A 20,601-nucleotide genomic window follows, 5' to 3' on the forward strand; every position below is an offset into this window, starting at 1 on the left:
AACCACATTATTCACGAGCTCGATATTCTCAGCCTGATTACTTGAAAGTGTCCAGAGATTACGAGTAAAAATATAACAAGATAGAAATTGTGAAAATTCTTGAAACAAAATAGCCAATCATATCAAATAATATACTTATATTAAAGATTAAAACTCATTTCAAAACTACATATCCTCAACTTAAATACTTTAAATAGCGAGTTAGGTTCAAACATTCTAATTTTTTTTAGCGCAACTGAAAGCTCAAACTCTAATAAGATAGAGCTTGGCTATATGCAATATATGCCTATTTGGGTTGAACAGTTGGGTCTGTTTAGCTCATTAATACCCCCAACTTAGGTCACAACATAAAAACTTTATAATAATTTTTCGTTACACCAAAAATAATAAAGTTATAATGTTGTTAACCATAGCAAACAGAAAATATTCACTCAAATTTTACCGTCAAATAACTACCCTTCAACCGGCTACTTTGAACCAAATGATAAAGATTTCCCTTCAAAATTCCCAACTTAACGATGCTCAAATGCTCTTTAATGACAATCCCAGTTCTCGAGATGTTGTTTCATGGAATATGATGATTGCAGGTTATATTAAAAAGAATCATATTGATGTTGCCCGCCAAATGTTCGATGAAATGCCTCAAAGAGATATTGTCTCTTGGAATACCTGGATTTCTGGTCTTCAGAAGAAAAAAGATCACAAGAATACTTACCAGTGTTACCTCCAGATTCAGAGTTCTGGTTTGCGACCAACTCCTTACACTTTTTCGATAGTGATTAGTTCGCTTTTGGGTAGTGTATTCAATGTTTTGATTCCTCAGCTTCATGCTCAGATTATTTCGTTTGGTCATTATTCTAGTGTTTATGTTGGATCAGCATTGATGAGGGGTTATACAGATTTGGAGGATCATTCTGCTTTATGTGGGGTGTTTGATGATATATTAGACAGAGATAATAGTGTATGGAACGCGTTGATTTTGGGTTATATGGACTTGGGTTTTACTGATGAAGCTCAGAGAGCTTTCAACAAGATGCCTCAGAAAGATGTGGTTTCTTGGACTACCATGGTTGATGGGTATTTAAAGAATAATGAGGTTGAAAGAGCTAGGTATGTTTTTGATAAGATGAACGAAAAGAATGTCGTTTCATGGACTGCTATGATCTCTGGGTATGTGGGAGTAGACAAATGTTTGGATGCATTAGAGCTGTTTATTCTGATGATGAAATCCGGCCCCCAGCCAAATCCGCACACATTTGCAAGCATTTTAACTGCCTGTGCTAAGCATTCTGAACTTCATACAGGACAGCAAATTCATGCAACCATAGTGAAGCAGGGTATACTTGTTGATAATGTCTTGGTGACTGCCTTTATCAGTATGTATGCCAAATGTGGAGACGTTGAAGCAGCGTATTGTATATTTGAGCAAATGCCTGGCAAGAATTTGGTGTCTTGGAATACTATAATAGGCTGTCATGCCAGGCATGGGCGAGCAAGAACAGCACTGGATGAATTTGTGAAAATGATTAGCAGTGGGGTGAAGCCAAATAACATAACATTTACCAACATTTTATCTGCTTGTGCCCATGGAGGTCTAGTTGAAGAAGGGGAAAAAGTCTTTTCTTGCATGGAAAAAACTCATGGCATACATCCAGAAAAAGAGCATTATGCTTGCATGGTAGATCTCTATGGAAGAGCAGGTCACCTTGACAAGGCAAAGAGCTTAATTGACCACATGCCATTCGAGCCAGATACTGTTATATGTGGTGCATTGCTTGCAGCTTGTGGCTTGCATTCAGATTTTGAATTTGGCAGTAATGCTGCAGATGCACTCTACGACTTGGAAGGAAATCACCCTGCTGCATATATGGTGCTTTCAAAGATCCTTGGTGAAAGAGGAATGTGGAGCTCTTTGACAGATATTAAACAGATGGAATATGAACACATGAAAAAGCAAAAGGCTGGCAGTTGGATTGGTTAAATAGAGCTGGAAACCGGTCTGAATTCTGAAAGTAGACAGCATACTTGGTATGACCATATCTTTATTGCACACCCAAATATTAAGATGGTTGAATAATGCCTGGAGAGCATACTGTGTCAAAATCAAGTAATTTCATTTAGACAAGCATGCACTATTTGTCATCCATTGATCTTCAGGCACAGAATCATCAAACTTCAGTCATTAAGAGATCCAAGTTGATATTAGCTCTCTCTAAGATTGCTTGAAGTCAAAATCCATGTAATTTGGTTTTTACATCTGAAAGCAGCTGGAGATTGGAGTTTTCAGTTCCCTGTGGATGTCAAGGAGACAGAAAATCGCTTCATTGAAGTACTGATTCTTTCACAATGAAACCAGAAAGAAACTTGGGGCTCTGCTATGGTCATACAGAATTGAATGTTATGCCATCATTTGGCTGGCTGAGATGGCTTCTTTCCTACTTCTTTTGCACTTAGCCACCAGCCCCAGTTGTCTTGCAGACACGACTTACCTGATTAGAATGAATTACTAGAAGTGAACTTTGGTACTTCGAATCTATTATTACTCTGTATCTAAGACCTCACCCACAAGGCCACGATGGATAAAAATCCAATGATCAAAAGGTTCAGGGGGTCAGTTTTGGGAGCTCGCACGAAGATGCAAGTGAAGCCTGAACCTAGAAGGGGAACTACATATCTATCTGAATTTTGAAGTCTTCAACTCCCATGCTCGAATGAGTAATGAGGAAAAAACATTAGGAATAACCAATATGCTCGCACCATGTTTTCAGATTCCAAAATTCTCCAAGGAATAAACTCCAAGGCCAGAAAGCCATTATTTGTTTACATCAGTGGATTCCGGATCAACTATTAGACAATGTCTTTTTGCCGTAGTATTTCTAATCCCTTTTGCTAGTACCTCTGCTCCAGCCACACAAAACTAAAGGCCACAACCAGAAGTGCTATACATTTGAAAAAACACCAAAATGAAAATTTTGATTGGATTTCTAAAAAATTAGATGCCAGAGTACTCAAATAGTTTTCTACAGGCCTAACTCTAATTCTTTACCTTCCAAAAAAGTTTTTCTTTTTTCAAATCAAAGATAGATTCATCATCCATGGAAGTAATTAGAAATATTGCAGCAAGTATCAAGCAAGAAAATACTATTCCAAACAATTTTATAAACTAAGATGGTATTAATTTAAATAAATAAAAGAAGACAGAAGGCAGCAATTTGCACAACATTGTAATTATAACTAAGTTACACTCCAAGTAAAAGCAACTTCCATTACACAAGGCCAACCACTAGAATTCTTAAATTAATCAGAACAGGACATGACTGCAGCCTTTGGGAGCGTCACGAATCCCACCTTGAAATGATGAAATAGCAAGAACAAAAACTCCTCAACAAGGTGCACTTCCAAAGCTCTCCATGTCCCAGAAGTACAGGAAGAACTATGAGGTGAATAATATATCTCCTACCTCCTGTTCTTGCTCTCTTCCCCATCCCTCTCACGCTTCTTGTAAAGCTTCTCCAGAACCCGCTTTGCTTCACAATTAGGGAAGTTTTCAAGGTCATAGTAGTGTGGTGCAATATCAACAAGCCTGTTTAGAAAAAAAAAAAAAAAATATATATATATATATATATATATATATATATATATATATATATATATATAAATTAAAAACCGGCTTTAACAAAAGATCATTGATAATAGCCAAGCTGTGGTATTCAAGGACAGGATGATCTAACCATTCTCCACGGACATCAGTAACAGTACGAATGAAATTCCGGCTGGTCAACACGTATTCATTGTATATAACCCACTCTGGTTTATGATCCAAGCAATTTGAAGGATGCAAGTGAACCACCTATAGGGAGACACCAGATGTTTGAGCATGAAGTTATAAACAGTTGGAATGCATGAATGAAATAAACATGAGCATTTGGATTTTATTTTTTTGCTAGCAACGGTGTCATAATCTGAACTTCTGAAGACACTTGTACAGAGTCGGGAGCAAAAAAATTATGTACTCACTTGATTATCTTTCACTGTCAGATAGTGTCCTGTTTTTTCCAGATGAGCCACTTGCATGAAATATCCTGACAGCATTGCCTTCCGTATGTTGACGTAGTAATCCCTGCTGTTGAAATCGGTACTGCATAACTTCAGGTTGAACCTTGCCATAATGCGCACAAGTTGCTGTCTCACATTATCTGCAGCCTTTAATGTCCTCTGGTTGATAAAGTTCTCATAACACCAGTTTGGGTCCTCTTCTGTGAGTACAGGAAAGAAAAGGTGAGCAGGACCATCCAAGAAAAAAATATAAATCAAAAGCCAAAAGGACAAGAAAATTAGAAAAATAGGCACTCACGATTCTGCTTGTAGGCATGATAGACGTTCAACAGCGTAAGGTGATCTCCATCAATGTGTCCAAACCTAGATTTTGCTTCATCTGCAGCTTTCTGGGCCTCCCTAGGCCTCACAAAGCAATTGGGAACTAGATAAAGTAATTGTTATCACAGACGAGGCCCACGGAAGGTCAGCAGATGCATAGAGGCGAGACCAGACCATTTGCTTGATGAGAAAAAACTGAGAAATTGGATCTATCTGCATCAGCACTTACTTAGAAAATCTATGGCACATGCCACCAGGGGCATGGAACCCAGACTAGATAGTTGCTGATGGTGACCTATACCGACTCACAGACATGCAATGCAATTCATGCATAGACGTCTAATCGTCTATGCATGTATAGACAACTTGAAAACAATTGACACATGCATAGACGTAGCCTATGCATGTATAGACGACTTGGAAATAATGGGCAGGGATGCTGTCAGGGACAATTCTTGCCCCTCACAGACAGCCAAAACAAGTTTTTAAAATGTGACATGAGACTCAAAAATTAAACAAACATGCAAATAGACAAGAGACAAAAGATTACCTGAAAGCATTGCTGATATTGAAAGGATTTCATTTGAACAGTTAAATTCAGGACTCACGACAAGCATCTTTCCCATTTGGGGATCCAAAGGAAATTCACTCATAATCTCTCCAAGCCTGGTCAAATTACCTTCATCATCCAATGCACCAAGATAATTCAACACCTCTAAAGCTCGCATCAGAGTCTCAGGAGCTGGGGGGTCCATAAAGTCAAAATGTACCAGATCATCAATACCAAGCTTCTTCAGAGTAAGTACAGTATTCGCAAGATTTGACCGCAGAATTTCTGGATAAGTCTGCGGCTGGAGATCATTATGGAAACTTTTCTCTGTGTATAGCCTAAAGCATTTACCAGGTTGTGTTCTTCCAGCACGACCAGCCCTCTGGTGTGCACTTGCCTTCGATATAGGAGAAACCAATAGTGATTCAACACGAACTCGGGGATTATAGACTTTCTGTTTAGCAAATCCGGGATCAATCACAAATACTATACCATCAATGGTCAAAGATGTTTCAGCAATGTTAGTTGACACCACAATTTTCCTCCCAGGAGGACCTCCCTCTTTTGTTGGAGGAGGAGCAGTTTCAAATATCTTCTGCTGCATAGCAGGAGGAAGAGTAGAATACAATGGAACAACTTTCACAGGTCCAACTTGGTCACCTAAATTTCCCACTTCTTTATTAATTTTACGACAAGCATCCTCAATCTCCTCCTCTCCAGTGAGGAAAACAAGTATATCACCAGGAGGTTCACACATGTGTATTTGTACAACGGTTCGAATAGCTGCCTCAAGGTAGTCTCTTTCAGGATCCTGGGTGTAAAAAATTTCCACAGGATGCAGCCTTCCAGGAACTTTCATAAGAGGAGCAGCATTAAAATAATCCTGAAATTTCTCAGCCTCAAGAGTAGCACTCATAACAACTAACTTTAAGTCTGGTCTGTTTCTTAACACTTCCTTCAAAAGCCCAAATAGCACATCTGTTGCCAATGTCCTTTCATGAGCTTCATCAAGAATTATAACTTTATACCTCTCCAAAAGAGGATCTGTCATTGCTTCTCTCAACAACATACCATCTGTCAGATACCTGCAATACAGAATACATGGAACTTAGCAACCGCATAATTGTAAGTAATCATTTTCGAGAAAAGGCACAAATTGAATCATAGAAGGACATGCATACTTCAAAACCGTTCTTGAATTACTACAGTCTTCAAAACGAATGCTGTAACCAACTTCTTCTCCCAAAGTCACATCCATTTCCTCTGCAACTCTACGTGAGACTGACATTGCTGCCACCCTACGTGGCTGAGTACAACCAACCATCATCTTTTTTCGTTTATCAGAAGACTCTAATTCCACAGCCTCCAAAACAAATTGCGGAATCTGATCAAGACATACATTGCAAGTCAGAAGAAAACTTGTCACATTTAATTTCCCTTACCAAAGATATACAAGCATGTTAACATTTTCTCAACAATTCATGCCAAAAAATGCAACGACAATAAAACCAACCCTCTGCAAGTTAAAATTCCTAGACAACACACCTAGCCATAATACAGACAATGAGACAAATGTTCGACATCCTAGACTCTGTTTTACTCCACCCACAACTCAATCGTACACCCATCAAATGTTTACTAACAAATACCTCCCTTTTACAGCTACTTCACACTTAACCATCTTCAGATTATATTATTCTAAACAAAAGCCATATTCTTACGATATCTCTAACCCCTTTTGTAATTCTAGGAAAATTTGAATCCCAAAATAAGTAAATAATCTGTATTTATTGATAGCAAATGTGTATCATGTAAAACATCATAGATAAATACGCAATAGCAATTACATAGCCTAGAACCCAATGTAAGCAAAACGATGGTTTACAATTTCAGCAAGAGACATTTAATCCAAAAAAATAATTCTAGCTATGATTACCAAAATATCAAGCTCAAATCATTACGAACGAATACACAAACAAATCAAACCCTAATTTCTACACATTAAAAACATAGGAAAAATACCCAAAAATCAAACGACAAAACAATTATAAACAAACAAACTATCTAGGGTTTTCGACAAAGATAAACCCAAATTTCAATAAAACTTAATTGAAAAAAAAAAAAAAAAAAAAAAAAACTAACCTGGGTAGTTTTACCACTACCGGTTTCGCCGACTAAAACAATGGTCTGATTAGTATGAAGAACCTTCAAAAACTCCTCTTTCTGCTGCCAAACAGGAAGAGATTTACGCTTCTCCAGAATGTCGAAAAACCGCTGAGAATAGGGCCTTCCATTCCATCGATTAATCGAAAGATTAGCGATTCCATTGTTCATCATCATCGGAGCAGCAGCACCGTTAGATTTGGGAAGCTTGTTAATGGAGTTGTCGTCAACAACGTCGAACAAGCTAACCTTCCTCTTTCTCTCTGTCCCCATCAATTCAATTTACGAAACCCTAATTTAAGCCCGGATTATCGGATCCGAAAATCTCCCAATTTATTTTTAATTGAATTTGGGGGAGAAAGAGAGGGTTTTGAGTGTGCTATGGGTTGAGGAAACCCTAGGAGAGAGAAAGTGAGGAAGAAAGAAGGAAAAGGGCGAGTTTGCAGCCGTTGATATATATATGTGGGGTGAAAAAGGGTGGAGTAGAAATATCAATATTCGCAACTTCTAGTTTCGTCCTTGTATATACGTCGGTTATTAAACTTTCTTTACCCCTACTTCGCAAAATAGAGGTGTCAATTGAGTGAATCGACTCAATTCGGATACTTATATCGAATTTAGGTCTCGTTGACTTCACCTTTAAAAAAGTAATATTAAGTAAAAATAATTTTAATTCAGTAAATATAAGTTTAGTTTATTAAAATTCAGTTTTCGTAAATAAAGAATTATAATATAAAATCAGTAAAAATAATTTCAGTTCAGCAATAATAATTTCAGTTCAGTAAAATTAATTTAATTTCAATAAAAATAATTTCACTTTAGCAAAAATAAAGTGAAGTGAACGAGGCCTTATTGAAGACGGGTTGGATTAGGTCGGGTTTATTTTAAATTGAATTATATTTAGAGCAACTTTAGTAGTTGTAGTTAGAGACTTGCTTGAAATTTAGAAAATTCTCTAACTATTAACTTAACCATTAGAGCTAAAAATAAAGTTAACTAGGTCAAGCAAATTAACTTAGCTAAGCTAATTTGCTTGAAAAATAAACTTGCCAAAAAAGATAGATTGATACATTAAAAAAATAAAATGTAAAAAGCTAATTAACAAATTGAGGCTCAATTAAATCACAAACTACTAGCTAACCATTAGAGCACAATTAGCTACAAAAGAGATTAGCTTATAATCTTATGTAACATAACAAGCTAATTTGTAAATTAGCTTACCATTATTATTTTGGATAGAATCTAGTTGGCTGAATCAGTTTTTAACTTTTTTTTTTTTTTTTAACTTTTATTTATGTTACGGTTACTTTTACTCATTGTAGGAAGACTTTTTTTTTTCTTTTTTTTTTTCTGTTTTTTTTTTTGGAGTAGCATTTTAGGAAGACTTACAGTACAATATTTATTCTATACCCTATTTATTGTAAACTTTTCAATAATATTACTTTCGTTCTTAAGAGACTCACTTACTAATTACTATATGTGATTAAAACATAATAACTTTGCTAGTATTTTATGAATCAGGAGAAAGTATTGTGATTATCTTGTAATTGGGTATTGATAGATGTATATTCGTTGCTATGTATTTCTTCTAGATTTTTACTATTAAATACAATATATGCACAATTGAAGATAATACTGTACTATATAATGGTCAAAAATGCACATGAAAGACCAAGTTACAGTTATGTACTTTTGTGATTCGAATTTTCAAGAAGGCTTATCTCCGATCCTTTGCCCTTATTTTATCATAATTATTTGAATATATTAACCTTAAATTATCCTTTAAGTTATAAAATGAACATATTAGCCTTTCGTAATTTTAATTTATTTATTTGAATATACTGGATTTAAAATAAGTGATAGATTTAGAAGTGAGAAGAACCATAGATTTCGATTTTATGTGATTTTCCCTCAAGACCAAGGTGGGTAAGACTATCAGTAAAATCTAGCAACTAGCTAGTGAGAATGTATTGTTTTAGAATAATTTGGGTGTATAAAACTGTAATAATTAATTAAAGGTTTCATTTTGAGGTGTTGATGCGAGAATAACAATGTTATGGATACAATTATTTATTTATCATTAATTGCATATAGTCCATACAGAGTTGTGAATAAACTAATGTGATCTTGATAATTAAGTAGAAAAACTAATCCTAGTATAAGCTTTGCTTGTAGCTTGTAAGTAACATACTAATACTATCAAAATTAATAAAGAAATAAACTTATAAGTAATTAACAATATACAAATACTACAACTCTCTAATTATACAACTCCGTTGTTACCGGCCAAAATCAAGTACTTGTCCTTCCTCGTAAGTTTAGTGCACAAGAAATTGAGAGACTCTCCTATCTCTCTTTGTACGTGATTGGCCACGTCGAACCTCGATTGGCTACGATCTTGACACGTAGACAAGCCAGAAACGGGTTCAAGCAACTGGACGGTGTAGCTAGGACGTGGGTTCATTAGGAAGAAAATAGGGTCCAAACATTTGAGACCACTAGCAGTTGTTCCATAAAACATGGTCACATGACAATCCATTGCCACAGGGGCAATTTTGTCATTCATTTCAGCAAACAAGGGACTAAACCTTAAGAGAAATGGTTCTCTACATGTTGTCCCTTCAGGGCAAACAACTAAATCCCCTTCATTTAGGAGCTTCTCCATCATGTTCCCGTCTTGATCGCGATCACGAGTCAATCGGACGGTTTTGATTGGTGCTAGGATCTCAGATACCCTACTTAGGCTGTAAGTAACCGCGGTTAGTGGCTTGCTAAGTGCATAGGAGAGGAAAAGTGGGTCTAACAATGTTTTATGGTTGCAAACATAGAGCTGACCCTTTTCACCTTTGGAAGATGATTTCGGGTTCGGGGTTGTTGCACTTGTTAGGAGCCTCATGCCAGTGAATGTTAGGATTGGAGCAGCTACTTTTTGTGGAAGGGTTAAAGCAATGACACCTCTAAAAATGGCAAGGATTATTCCAAAAGGTAGCCACATAAATAGGGCTAAAGTGGATATTGGTGTTGGTCTAAGAGCCAATCTTCCATCATGAAATATCAATGGTTTTGGGTAGTTTTCACTTGGTAGTGCCTGCCATTTCCTCTTCATTTCTTCATTCGTTAAATAAATTTCCTGCAAATTATGCAAAGCAAAATGTTAAGCATTTAATATTAAATATGACTAATTAAACTATCTTGTCATTGTTGATGGCCCAGGCTATAAAACTTTATGTATATAGATATAAAAGATTAAAATTAGAAGTCAATAAGAGTCGGAATTCAATACACCATAAAAAGATCAGATACGAATTTTCTTTTAAAGCGGTTTAAAATGGTTGTGAAATTCATTGCTTAGTATGTATGATTACGGGATTTAAGTTGGTCTGTTTTAGGATGCTGCCCCTTCAGATCAATCGGTCTCATATCTCATGCCCAGTATCAGTGTATACGGAAGTGCATGTCTATAAAATTGCTGCAAAAGCTATAACAACTTGCTCAACTTTCTATCAGTGACATCCCATAAAATCTTAGCCCTTAGGTCATACCTGAACTCTTGGAAATGATGTTAGTTATATTAAACTGAAAATTTGATCAGCATATATGGAAATATATCTTTATATATTTGTATATTTTTATGACAATAGCAAATGTTCTGATCTTTATATTGTATATTTATATAGTACTCGTAATAAACTGTATACACATGACAATATATTCCATTCTTAGCATTACACACAGTGGGGTTAAAGGAATGAGCTAGGGGATCCTACAAGCTTTTTTTACAGGGTTTTCTGAGGAAGCTATGAAAGTAATTACCGCTTAGGCTTAATTATATTATTATAGTCCGTTCAGAAAAAAAAAAAAAAAAAAATAGATTATTATAGTAATTTAATTGTTTGCGTCCATTTTTGTTCTTGTCCAATTTAATAATAAGATAGTGCATATTTGGTACCTATTAAAGTACCAATACATTTCTTTATTGGTATTAATATGACTTTAAAATTTGACGTTTTGTCCATACTAATAGAGTCTTTTTGTCTATTAAAATAATATATAAATATAATACGAATAGGGGTCTCTTGTGTCCAAAATGCATGCATGATCAGAGACTTCCTCAGTTGACCACGAGGGTAGTCAACCCAAGCCAACTGAGAGGAAGATCGAGCAAGATCAAGGTTACATACAATTGACACAAAAAGCATTTTTATATAGGGACAATAATGGTCAATCAGAGTGAATATCGTTAACTTTGCATAACATTTTTAATTACCATGTTATTTTTGCTTTTTTTTTTTTTTTTTTTTTTGAGCAAACGTTATTTTTACCTGATATTTACATTACTACTATTACATAACTCTTTTTTTTTTTTTTTTGAAGCAAACTTAACTACTACTCAACAAGACATATAAAGTATATATGGAACGATAATATTAATCATTGACAGAAAAAAAGAAGATTTAGAAAAAAAAAAAAAAAAAAAAGTTAGAAATTAGTTACCTTGCAAAAGCGGAAAAATGGATGAGCTAGGGATGATTTGGTGCCACTAATACCAAAAACCTTAGAACCCTTAATTTCACCTTCTCCTAACATGTGCTTAAGATCATGCACATTATCTATCTTCTTATTATTATTATCTTCCATTAAACCAATAAAATATCCATTATAAACTTTAAGCTCTTTTCCAACAAAATAGTCAACCTCTAAATACTCTTTCACAAAACTCTCAACCATCACATGAGGTAAGTTACTTACACCCATTTTCCTCTTACACATTTTCACCACTTCAAACCCTTGTAACCCTACATCTTCAAGGAAAAACTTAGGCAAAACCGCCCTTCCGACGACAAAACCATCTTTCTTGATCCCACAAAAGCTAACCATAACCATCATCTTTAACCCCATTTCCTTGCTAAACATGCAAATGAATGGGTACGATATAAGGAGGAGCAATGCCCTTAAGAGACTCCCGGCTTCAAATGCGACAAGCATGAAGTAAGGGAACATAGATGATGATCTTAACAAAGTTTCCTCCACATTAAAGATCAAAGTTTGATCATCTAATAGTTCATTTGATCCAATAAAAGAAGGGTATTTTTGAAGCTTGATTTGAGAATTATTACGAATATTGCTTACTTTTCTATGGAGATACTTTGGGGTTTTGTAATGTTGATGAAGAATTCTAGAAAAGAAGAAAATAATAGAGCTAAAAAAGGATGTATACTTCACCATTTTGTTTAATAACTTGTGTTTTTCTTGTCAGAATTCAAAGGGGTTGTCCTAGTATTTATAGGATTGAAGATATTAATAAAGGAAAAAAAGAGGCCTTAGTATATATATATTTATTGAAGTTATTTACGAAAATGGGATTAGGTCCAGCTGTATGGCGGTGTGCCATCCAATAAATCAATTTGAATAGGAATAGCATTGTGTTGGTCAGAGTTGTTATTAAATTTACTCGGTGAAATTCCTTAAGGTGCTCTGTTTTGAAATACAACTACTAGTAGTTGGTTTGGTCAATGCTTTACTTAAGGCCTTCGAGTATCTTGCTCTGTCAATTTCAGTGAGAACTTACAAGTGGGATTTGGTACGGCAATACCACTACCAAATCTTAGGTATTTTCGGGTATACTTATAAAGTAATGTACTCCGTGTCTCCGTAAATGCATGACAGTATGACACTACGGGTCTACGGTAACCAATATGTAGAAATGTTAATAAGTGTAGCTAGTTCTACATAACAAAGTTCGACTTAAGGAAGGTTGTGAATAAGATTGAAGTATTGATTTTATCTAATTAATTTATTCTATCATGGTATAACAATTTACTTATATTATTAGTAAACTAAAAGTAAAATAATTTTGGTGAGAAATTTATCTAAGCTTGAGATTTGACTTGAGTTCGAATACAAGTATACCAGTTTGAGATTGATCAACACAAGCTTGACTCCGACATGCCTATGCTTTGTTACCTAATTGAAGGACTCCAAAAATTTATAAAAGAAAAATGACACTAAATGACCAAACATATAATAAAAATATACTTGACTATACATCAACAAATAAGATTCAATTAAAAATTATAAATGAATAATACAATACATTGTAAAACAGAGGAAATAATTCTTGTATTACATTCTAATTGAAAGCGTAAACTACAAGAGGTACCGTTCTATGCGGCACGGGTCCACAACATACAATGTACAGAACGTAGAATTATGCATCGCCCATGGTCTAATGTCACAATCACAAAACCGTTAGTCTAATAATAATAATAGATCGACTTCTCTATCATTCTTAGAAGATCGAATTATCACCCGCATCTCATGGAGAAGGAAGGAATCCGCGTACATCATTTTGCATCATCCATCAATTTCCGATGTCGGCTATGTACGTAGTCAGTTATGCAACAAATTTAGTACTCGATCTATCAATCAATTAATTTCTACTTTGTATAATATAATTAATTTGATCATTTAGAATAATTCGTTTTATTGGACGATACATGATACTGTATCTATTAATAAAGTCAATTGGTCAATGTTGATAGAGTAAAAAACATATTCTTGGACCTCAATCATTAGCTTAAGTTTTTCGTTGAGATGGTCCTTTAACATGATATCAGAGTCAGCGTGTAATCCCAGACCTTGTAGTAGTATATTGACACTAATCATACATGTTGCTCACCTTTTTTAAAAAATAATTAAACATAGGTGGAGGATTAATGGATTATTAAAACATTTTATGCCTTGATAAACTTTGCTAGGGATAAGATTGGTATATATGTACCAATTATATGCAATTTAATGGAATTTAGAAATTATATATGAATGTTACTATATAATTCCGTATCTTTATTGTTGTACTCTTCAGTAAAGTCTTGTTAATTTTTTTTTTTTGTTTTTGCTTTTTCTACATGATAGACTATTAACATGTACATCTCAAAATTTTAAGATCTGAATAAGAAAAATTGAATGTTACTATATAATAAGTTAAACCTTTACATTGTACTAATTTGAAAAGAGATCGAGCTAATAATGAAATAGATAAAAAAGAATAGAAGCACAACAGTTGTGCAATTTATATATCCATGTGCTCCAAACTAGTCGATGGAGTAGTACGTAGTAGCATTGTAATGCCTTGTCTCTGGTAATGCATGTTCATGATGGATGGATAACTTATTAAGTTGAATATAGTATATTGAGTTTGAATAAATCATCAAGTCAAGAAAGAGTATACAGCTTGAAGCAATGCATCTTATGAAATGCATTAAATTATCCTTCATTCCCATGATATTCCCATACCCTATTGGGGCTTTTCCTCTTGAAAAACGTTATTTTACTCGTTCTATTCTTCCTGCCCCACTCGCTGTACTTTCCAGGAATCAATTAAGGGCAGTTTTGGACTTTGGCTTACATGTGAAAGGAATTTGGTAGTTAAAGTAGCAAGCAAGTCAAATTAACTTGGATTTAGGTGATTTATACGCTTTACTTTCACAATGGAAATAGTTCTTAATAGAGTATCAAATCCAATGTTTTGTACTTGGTACTATTAAATAAATTTGGATTTTACTACTTTCACAATTGAAATAATCCTTCATTGTGTTAACATCCAATGTTTTGGATGATTACATTTCCTTACGTTTCCCTTGATTTTACTTATTTATTTAGCAACTATATTGTCAATATGCGCTCTCAACCTAGGGAAGTTCAGAGATTGAGATGAATGTTCTATTCAAATAGTAAGCTCAACGTTGTTCATCAACTGTCACTCTGTCAGTCAATGTGTTACTTATAAGTTTTCCAAACTAGCGAATGAAACTGGGCCTATAGGCTAAGGCTAAACCCCCGATCACCTTGACATAATCCAAGAAAAGTGAATCAATCCCTTTGCATTTTTAAACATTATGTGAACAGGAAAAAGTTATCTAGAGACATGAATGTACGGAGTAATTGATAAATGTATATTACTTGTATAACACTAACACTCTCATGGTTGTATGATAACTAAATAAGGTAAAACAAAATGATTTTTCTATGCCGAAATTGAAATAAAGCAAAGGTATAGTGAATTTTATTAAACACACTGAAATAAAAAGAGAGAGAGCTTTCAAATAGTGGGAAAAAGTTTGGATGAAAATAATTTTTTGATAAAAAGTTTGGATAGATGAATACATTTGGTGAAAGTAAATTTTTATTCTTTTTTTACCCCATCACATAACATATCAAGCTATCTAATCTATAGCAAGCTTATTTGACTTGTTCAAAACAACAACAATATGCATACATGCATATGAGACACAATTGATTAGAGCCATCCCTAGGTTAGAGGTCATAAATAATGATTCTGACCAAATAAAGAGGTAAAGGAGTTGCTATATTTGGATAAAGACTAAAGAGGGATGGGCCGGAAGAAGAAATAAATAAAGATGGTCATCGTCTCATCGATGATCAAGAAATGGACATACTCGTATCATTTTAGGAAGTACATATACAGTTGTACTTATAAAGCATGCATGCATGGTCATGTCTGTTTTACCAGTTATATATTGATCAAGTCAACGCGTCCTAGCTACCCTTAATGTGAGATATGGACTACTAGGTCCCGCCTATATGGTTTACGTACATCACTAATTGCCTTCACGTTCTTCGCCTGAGCCTCCAAACACGATTTAAGAATGTGTACATTCTGCCTTGTTAATTTGAATACTCCATATCACAGTGAAAGACGTTAATTATTTTACCTTTAAATTATTGCTTTTTGAATAAGACTTTGAGTTTGGGGGTAAAACAATGTAGTCAAGACTTTAACCTTTGAATGTGGGTTGACTGATTCGAAAATAATATGATTTATAAGTATAATCGTATCTGAGATAGCCCCTCTGATGCCTAAATCGATACATATAATTGAAGATAAAAGAGAATTCAATACATGCAAGTGTAGTAGTAAAGGTTGATCACTTTACACTCATGGGTTAGTAAATAGTGTGAGCCCCACAATAGATGAGCTGGACTTGTCCTCATATACAAAGGACATACTTTGGACTTAGGTTTGAAGAGTCCAATGCACAGATTTTGCTTTTGGGTTATTTAATTGAACAACCCACATTAGTTAGACTTTTAAGACTAACTAAAATTAGATTTTTAAGACTCCTAATAATTTTCAAAACAAGAATGGTTCAAAGTTGATGATACCGTGAAGTATATGGAATCTATTTACTTTTTCTTGGAAAATAGATCGAGGGTAGCAAAAACAGCCTCTTTGCTGGTATAGATCGAGGGTAGCAAAAACAGCCTCTTTGCTGGTACTTGTTTGACAAGCTAAACACACAACAATTCAATAACGTCGTACACACAACAGCATCATATGCAGCAACACATTTAATTCAGGTCAAAAAAAGAGCGTTTGATAGAAATTGTGTATCAGCTTGACTAACAAGCAAACAACAGCATTGTGTTGCATTCATGCATTAGCTAAATAAAATGTGTCACCCCTGGGCCAACAAGAGCATAGCCACAAAGAGCGAGAGGTTGACAATTAATAAAGAGTAGATACTACAGACGAGGGCTTGATAATCCTAAGATGTCAATATAAGCTAGTAATGTCTTCGAAAAATTTAACTTAGATCTAACTGCATACTAAACTAGGTGGAAAACACAACTTGAAGTTTAAACCAAAGAACCAAAATTTTTGCTCAGAGTCAGAACAAGGTGGCTATTTGAGAGATGCAAATATTTATACAATCTCCCACAGATGAGGCTCTATGAATATTTACAAACGAACAGCCGTTTGGAAATTGGATTTCTCTTTAGAAAAATTCATCAGAAGTTGAAAAATCCATTGAAGTGAAGTTGGGTTATCCAGATGGTTCTATCAAAGAATTTTTACCGGGCATCCCTGCCTTCTTGCTCCTGGGGACTTGAACTGGAAGTCGCATCCAAAGAACTACGTATAGAATTGAAATTCCCAATATCAGCATTTGAGCATTATCTAATATACAGAGTATATATTGTGAAAATAACATAATTGACTACTCACTTTGGAGATAGAGAAATGGGCTGATTCGTTTCATATGTGGGAGCATTGTTGAAGAATTGGATCGAAATCAAACCTTCACCTGCAGTAGCTGGTGCAGGAGACCCCTGAAATTTCCTAGTAAAGCTATTTCCGGAGTATATGCCTGCAAGATCAAGTCCTAATGATGTTTAAGAACAGTTATGAGTTGCCTCGGGTGACTAAACATTGTAGTCATCAGAAGAATTCTTCCAAGGTATAAAGTTGCTATATTAGGGAATAAACAATGCGGCCCAAAAGCACCCCAGTTAAGGATAACAGGAACAGCATAGTAAATGGAATAAAATAAATTTATATAATTTCAAGCTATACATAGCTTAATCGTTCGTAATTGGGGAGTTAGTGGCAGAACCAATATAATAACATGATACATCAGCCAAATAATGAAGAGAAACTCTCAAATACAGGAACGAGGATGACATAGGAGGTAGAAGAAGCTGGAAGTTAGAGTTGGTGAGGATACACAGGATCATCTGTCACATAGATGTGCCTGTGGAATCATATATGAGAACTCAAATAACCTGAAAATTAAAAGAAATTACACATGTCTTAAAGCTAAAACACATGCATTTTGATGCAAAACAATTGAACCAGTAAACTAGATGAAAGTTACTTCTAAATTAAACAAAACATAGGAGTGATATGATTGGAAATCATACAGGCATAGCAAAAACAGATTTTTATGGGCAACTACAATAATGCATGCAAGAACTTTTGACGACTGCACTATTACTTTCTTGGCTCAAATAAAAATTTCAGTTAAAAAAACAACTTTTCCCAAGTAAAATTAGAATAATGCATCATGAAATCATGATACATCCTCTAAACAAACATCAAGATGCACGTATGATGTTATCATGACTTCACAGATGACAAAGTTCACCATTTTCCAATATCTACTGGTAAATCATTGGAGCTTCAACATATTTCTTTTACTAAGACAAATAATTTGGGACAAGAATATATTTCAGAAATTTGTTCACATAACATATATATGTGACTCTACAATCTACATATGATCTTAAGATGAAGCGTGTGGGTTCTCTCAAGGATGAGTACTATTTTTATGTTCAGTTTCTGATGCAATATACAGACAACAAGCAAGGAAGTGAATCAGTAATCACTAAAAGCATTAAAGGACCTTCATAATCTTCTCAATCTAAAGTAATTTTTTTAGAAACATGGGTTTGGCATAGTTCAAATCTCTTTTTACACCCTAGAATTGCCTGATATATCAGCTTGGTTCAATCTCTCAGATTAGTCAGTCAATTAGTAATACATTTGTCAAAACTGGTATTCTATAAACAAGCTTCCAGGAGCAAGTCTCCTCTACCGGGAAGCAAATAGCTAAGTATGATTGAGCCAACAGAACTAATGCATTTGTTAGCAAGAATATAGGAGAGCATGCTGCATAACTGGGAAAATAGAGATGGCTCAAACTCTGATCGGAACTATGTCCATACCTTGAAACACTATAATAAGGAAGAACAAAACAGTTATCACCATAGCAGTTACGCTGCTGCTTGAAGACGACCGCTTAGCATCTTTCATCTTCCTAAAGGCTTTAATCCGTTCAACTCTCGCCCTCTTCCTAGCAGCTAGCTCAGAAAGCTCCTTCACCAATTTCAGGTCCGATGCAGTCAACAACGGACCATTAGGAGGCCGGGGTGGTTTGGAGGCCTTTTTCGAGCCCAGCTTTTTTCGTGACTCATTCAAATTCCTCTTTTCAAAAACAGCAGCAAGATCTCTACCATCTTCACTTCCTGAGCTTTTTTCAATGAGTAAATCAACTCCATCATTCGACTTTGGAAAACCATCACTTGAATCAATATCAATGGCACCATTTGCCAATCCATTATAACTTAAACCCCCATTAAGGCCCCCTCGACTCAACGATTTTCTTCCTCTTCCATTCCCAGAAACACCATCCCCACTATCTTCCTCAGAGGTAGTACCACCACATTCAAGATCAACCAAAAACTCTCCTTCTCGAGAAGCCATAAGGCGCTATATTATAAATATAGTATATAGTATAATGATGTTTACCACCTACAATCTTCCTCTTATTTATCATAAAAATCTACAAAAATACTACAAAATTAAAGGCTTATAATTTTAATAAAAACGTGAATTGGTCAATTATATTTACAGCCAAATGACTTGAAAGAGTGGTAATCCTCTCACTTGATGTTCAAGCCTAACTACCTTTAAATTATTTTTTTTTCCCAACAAATTAAATAAAATAAAAACAAAGAATTTTGAGAGATCCACCTCACACTTTGGCTGATGATTGGGAAAGAGAACCCTGCACCTCTAACTACCCAATTTACCTGCATCATTTTTCACATTAACAATCAATTAGCACCAAAAGATTTGATTTTTTCTGCTAAAAATAATTTAAAATATAGATAATCAAACCCAGAATATAATATAATTGATCAAAAATCAAAATGACACCCAGAAATCAATTTTAAAAACCCAGAAACATGACATAATAAACATTAAATAAAATGTATCCAATAATTAATAAATATGAAGAATTAAAATAAATGAATGTACGAACCTGATAGAGAAGCAGGGAATAAAAACCCTAGATCACAGGCGAAAGGAGCAGAGAGAGAAAAATGAAAGATCTTTATAAAAAAAAAAAAAAAAAAAAAAAAAAAAGCCGAAAATTAAGGGGTCAAATTATTGGACATCAAATTAAGGTCACCCAAAAATTTAGCTCAAAGCCATTTTCTAAAAATGAATGAAATCCCAGAAAGCAAAATCAAAGGAATATAATCAAAAAATCAAAAATTTTGAAATGAAATGGATAAAATGGGGACATAATAAGAAGACAAAATAATTAATTTTGTTTTACTGAAATAGAATTAATAATAAAATGGATTTGGATAATAACGAGAGGACGACGACAACAACCACACACAAAAAAAAAGAAAAAGAAAAAAGAAAAGAGAGAAAAATAGAGTAATGGTGTTTTTGGTGTGAATGTCTTACTTTCGCTTGTTTGAGGAAAACGTGTCAGAGTGCGCATATTTTCGCTGACGGCCATAAAAGTACATTTTTTATACGTTGTTTTTTGGGTGACGTGTCAACGGCTACCCATGAGGCATGTCTACAGTCCATATACGGATTGGATTTTAAATTATGGACATGTTAGAGGGGTAAATGTAAATTCGAGTATTCGAGCTAGGGTTGTACACCGGCCCAAAATCGGACTGGACCTGGACCGGACATTTTGGGACCGGGACCTGAATTTCTATTTTTTGAGGATCGGGGACCGGACTTGAATCAATAGGTCCAGTTTCGGACCAGATCTGGGAAAAAGGATCCGGTCCGGTTTTAGCCAAATTCAACAGGTTTATATTGATGTTTACTCCCACCGTGTTTTTTTTAAATATTACACTTTCCGTTTTCGGCCGTGTTTTTTTTAAGTATTACA

The 20,601-nt window shown here is 34.7% G+C and overlaps 4 protein-coding genes across 5 annotated transcripts; 1 reads left to right on the forward strand and 3 right to left on the reverse strand.

Moving 5' to 3' along the window:
* The first annotated feature begins 481 nt into the window (after positions 1 to 481).
* LOC145568021 (pentatricopeptide repeat-containing protein At2g03880, mitochondrial-like) lies at positions 482 to 1,981 on the forward strand. Its single transcript, XM_081627466.1, has one exon. The coding sequence runs from the start codon at positions 482 to 484 to the stop codon at positions 1,979 to 1,981; it is 1,500 nt and encodes a 499-aa protein (XP_081483592.1).
* A 1,145-nt stretch (positions 1,982 to 3,126) lies between these two features.
* Positions 3,127 to 7,522, reverse strand: LOC145567068 (putative pre-mRNA-splicing factor ATP-dependent RNA helicase DEAH2). The gene is made up of 7 exons (XM_081626298.1): positions 7,070 to 7,522; positions 6,109 to 6,311; positions 4,928 to 6,012; positions 4,355 to 4,480; positions 4,018 to 4,256; positions 3,732 to 3,850; positions 3,127 to 3,583 (listed from the first exon to the last, which is right to left on the reverse strand). Exons 1-7 carry the CDS (start codon positions 7,361 to 7,363, stop codon positions 3,457 to 3,459), a joined length of 2,193 nt encoding a protein of 730 aa, XP_081482424.1. The 5' UTR covers positions 7,364 to 7,522; the 3' UTR covers positions 3,127 to 3,456.
* A 1,622-nt stretch (positions 7,523 to 9,144) lies between these two features.
* LOC145568111 (putative glycerol-3-phosphate acyltransferase 3) lies at positions 9,145 to 12,327 on the reverse strand. Its single transcript, XM_081627538.1, has 2 exons — positions 11,585 to 12,327; positions 9,145 to 10,220 (listed from the first exon to the last, which is right to left on the reverse strand). Exons 1-2 carry the CDS (start codon positions 12,314 to 12,316, stop codon positions 9,354 to 9,356), a joined length of 1,599 nt encoding a protein of 532 aa, XP_081483664.1. The 5' UTR covers positions 12,317 to 12,327; the 3' UTR covers positions 9,145 to 9,353.
* A 4,187-nt stretch (positions 12,328 to 16,514) lies between these two features.
* Positions 16,515 to 20,145, reverse strand: LOC145567069 (uncharacterized). Of its 2 annotated transcripts, none has more exons than XM_081626299.1 (4): positions 19,720 to 20,145; positions 18,620 to 19,486; positions 17,121 to 17,277; positions 16,515 to 17,027 (listed from the first exon to the last, which is right to left on the reverse strand). In XM_081626299.1, exons 2-4 carry the CDS (start codon positions 19,155 to 19,157, stop codon positions 16,967 to 16,969), a joined length of 756 nt encoding a protein of 251 aa, XP_081482425.1. In that variant the 5' UTR covers positions 19,158 to 19,486; positions 19,720 to 20,145; the 3' UTR covers positions 16,515 to 16,966. The 2 variants fall into 2 exon arrangements, with proteins under 2 accessions (XP_081482425.1, XP_081482426.1); XM_081626300.1 differs by having other exon boundaries at positions 17,121 to 17,262; positions 19,720 to 20,139.
* Positions 20,146 to 20,601: the final 456 nt, after the last annotated feature.

The sequence above is a fragment of the Chenopodium album genome, chromosome 11 (genome assembly GCF_948465745.1).
Source record: "Chenopodium album chromosome 11, dcCheAlbu1.1, whole genome shotgun sequence".
Classification (NCBI taxonomy): Eukaryota; Viridiplantae; Streptophyta; class Magnoliopsida; order Caryophyllales; family Amaranthaceae; genus Chenopodium; species Chenopodium album.

Excerpts from the sequence above, each read along its gene's own strand:
- LOC145568021 (XM_081627466.1), top strand. The coding sequence starts at position 482 with ATGATAAAGATTTCCCTTCAAAATTCCCAACTTAACGATGCTCAAATG.
- LOC145567068 (XM_081626298.1), bottom strand. The coding sequence starts at position 7,363 with ATGGGGACAGAGAGAAAGAGGAAGGTTAGCTTGTTCGACGTTGTTGAC. Across the intron at positions 4,257-4,354 it reads TCATGCCTACAAGCAGAATC|AAGAGGACCCAAACTGGTGT; the intron begins GTGAGTGCCTAT and ends CTGTACTCACAG. Across the intron at positions 3,851-4,017 it reads TGACAGTGAAAGATAATCAA|GTGGTTCACTTGCATCCTTC; the intron begins GTGAGTACATAA and ends GTCTCCCTATAG.
- LOC145568111 (XM_081627538.1), bottom strand. The coding sequence starts at position 12,316 with ATGGTGAAGTATACATCCTTTTTTAGCTCTATTATTTTCTTCTTTTCT. Across the intron at positions 10,221-11,584 it reads CATTTTTCCGCTTTTGCAAG|GAAATTTATTTAACGAATGA; the intron begins GTAACTAATTTC and ends CATAATTTGCAG.
- LOC145567069 (XM_081626299.1), bottom strand. The coding sequence starts at position 19,157 with ATGGCTTCTCGAGAAGGAGAGTTTTTGGTTGATCTTGAATGTGGTGGT. Across the intron at positions 17,278-18,619 it reads CCTTATTATAGTGTTTCAAG|GACTTGATCTTGCAGGCATA; the intron begins GTATGGACATAG and ends AAACATCATTAG. Across the intron at positions 17,028-17,120 it reads CCCATTTCTCTATCTCCAAA|TTCTTTGGATGCGACTTCCA; the intron begins GTGAGTAGTCAA and ends TTCTATACGTAG.